A 1,428-nucleotide genomic window follows, 5' to 3' on the forward strand; every position below is an offset into this window, starting at 1 on the left:
TGTGCTCCAGACAAGTCTCAGCCCACTGGCCTGTGCCAGCAGTGCCATGCCCACCGTGGCGTGCCAGGGCAGGCATGTCCATGGGTCCTGCTGGGACCACTGTGTGCTTTTGGGGAGCGCGAGTATGTGCAGGCCTGTGCCAGATGGGGGGAGGCACCCTCACTGTGCCACGTCACATCTGTGCCGTGCTCTGCACTGAGCCGCTGCCACGCCCAACTTGGGCCCCCCCTGGAGCCACAAGCAGGGGCCGAGGTGTCTGCCCCAGAGGGCATGGGGGTGTCAGTCCCACACTGGGAGGGCATTGGGGTGTCTGCCCTATAGGGGATTGGAGTGTCAGCCCCACAGAGGACTGGGGTGTCAGCCCCACAGGGGGTTGGGGTGTCTGTCCCAGGGGGGACTGGGCAGTCAGTCTCACGAGGGGTTGAGATGCCCATCCCGCAGGCCACGGGGGTTCTGCCTGCGCCGGGGTTCCTGCTGGGGACTGCGGGGTATCCCCAGCTCCCAGTGCCCCTGTGCCGGGTGTGGGAGTCTCACCCGCTGCCGGTGCCCCCAGTGTGGGTGTGTGAGGCACGGGGTGGTGAGGCAGCGGTGAAGGCAGCCCCAGGGAGGGGGTGGACCTGCTGTCCTGGGGTTTTGGGGTCCCATGGCCCTGCTGACCCCTGCTGACCTTCTGCTCACAGGCCAATGCTGATCGACATGAGCCGGGTGTATCGTCAGAGCAACCTGGAGAACCTGGACCAGGCCTTCACCGTGGCCGAGCGGGACCTGGGTGTGACGCGGCTGCTGGACCCCGAAGGTACGGGCTGGGGTGAACGGGGAGGGTCCCCCAACGGAGCCCCCATCCCTCCCTGCCACGAGGTCCCCCCGTCTGACCCCTCCGTCTCTGCAGATGTGGACGTGGCGCAGCCAGACGAGAAGTCCATCATCACTTACGTGTCCTCGCTGTACGATGCCATGCCACGTGTGCCCGAGGTGCAGGACGGCGTCAAGGCCAACGTGAGTCGGGGAGCCGGGGGGTCACCGCTGCTGCCACCCCCCGCGGCGTCACCCCCAGCCCCACACGTGTCCCCGTCCCCAGGAGCTGCAGCTGCGCTGGCAGGAGTACTACGAGGTGGTGACGGGGCTGCTGCAGTGGAGCCGGCAGCACTCGACGCTCTTCGAGGAGCGTCGTCTCCCCGCCAGCTACGAGGAGATCGAGGTGAGGCCCCCAGCACAGCACGGGCGTGGGGACACAGAACAGGGCTGGTGCTGCTGGCACGGCACAGGCACGGGGATGGAGTGGGACAGCGCTGGTGCTGCCAGCGTGGCACAGGCATGGGGACTGGGGACAGATACAGGGGCAGGGATGGTGCTGTCACAGGATGACTGGCCCTGGGAGCCACCAGTGCCTGGGGCAGTGCGTGGTGGGGTCCCAGGGCCAGTCATCCT

The 1,428-nt window shown here is 67.6% G+C and overlaps 1 protein-coding gene across 1 annotated transcript in view; it reads left to right on the forward strand.

Moving 5' to 3' along the window:
• PLEC (plectin) overlaps positions 1 to 1,428 on the forward strand; it is a 43,436-nt gene that overhangs the window by 17,350 nt on the left and 24,658 nt on the right. Inside the window, exons 5-7 of the mRNA XM_017838547.1 lie at positions 673 to 796; positions 890 to 996; positions 1,079 to 1,198. Coding sequence (XP_017694036.1) covers positions 673 to 796; positions 890 to 996; positions 1,079 to 1,198 — 351 coding nt within the window. The remainder of the gene's footprint in view (positions 1 to 672; positions 797 to 889; positions 997 to 1,078; positions 1,199 to 1,428) is intronic.

Source organism: Lepidothrix coronata, unplaced genomic scaffold (assembly GCF_001604755.1).
Source record: "Lepidothrix coronata isolate B3197 unplaced genomic scaffold, Lepidothrix_coronata-1.0 Scaffold345, whole genome shotgun sequence".
Lineage (NCBI taxonomy): Eukaryota > Metazoa > Chordata > Aves > Passeriformes > Pipridae > Lepidothrix > Lepidothrix coronata.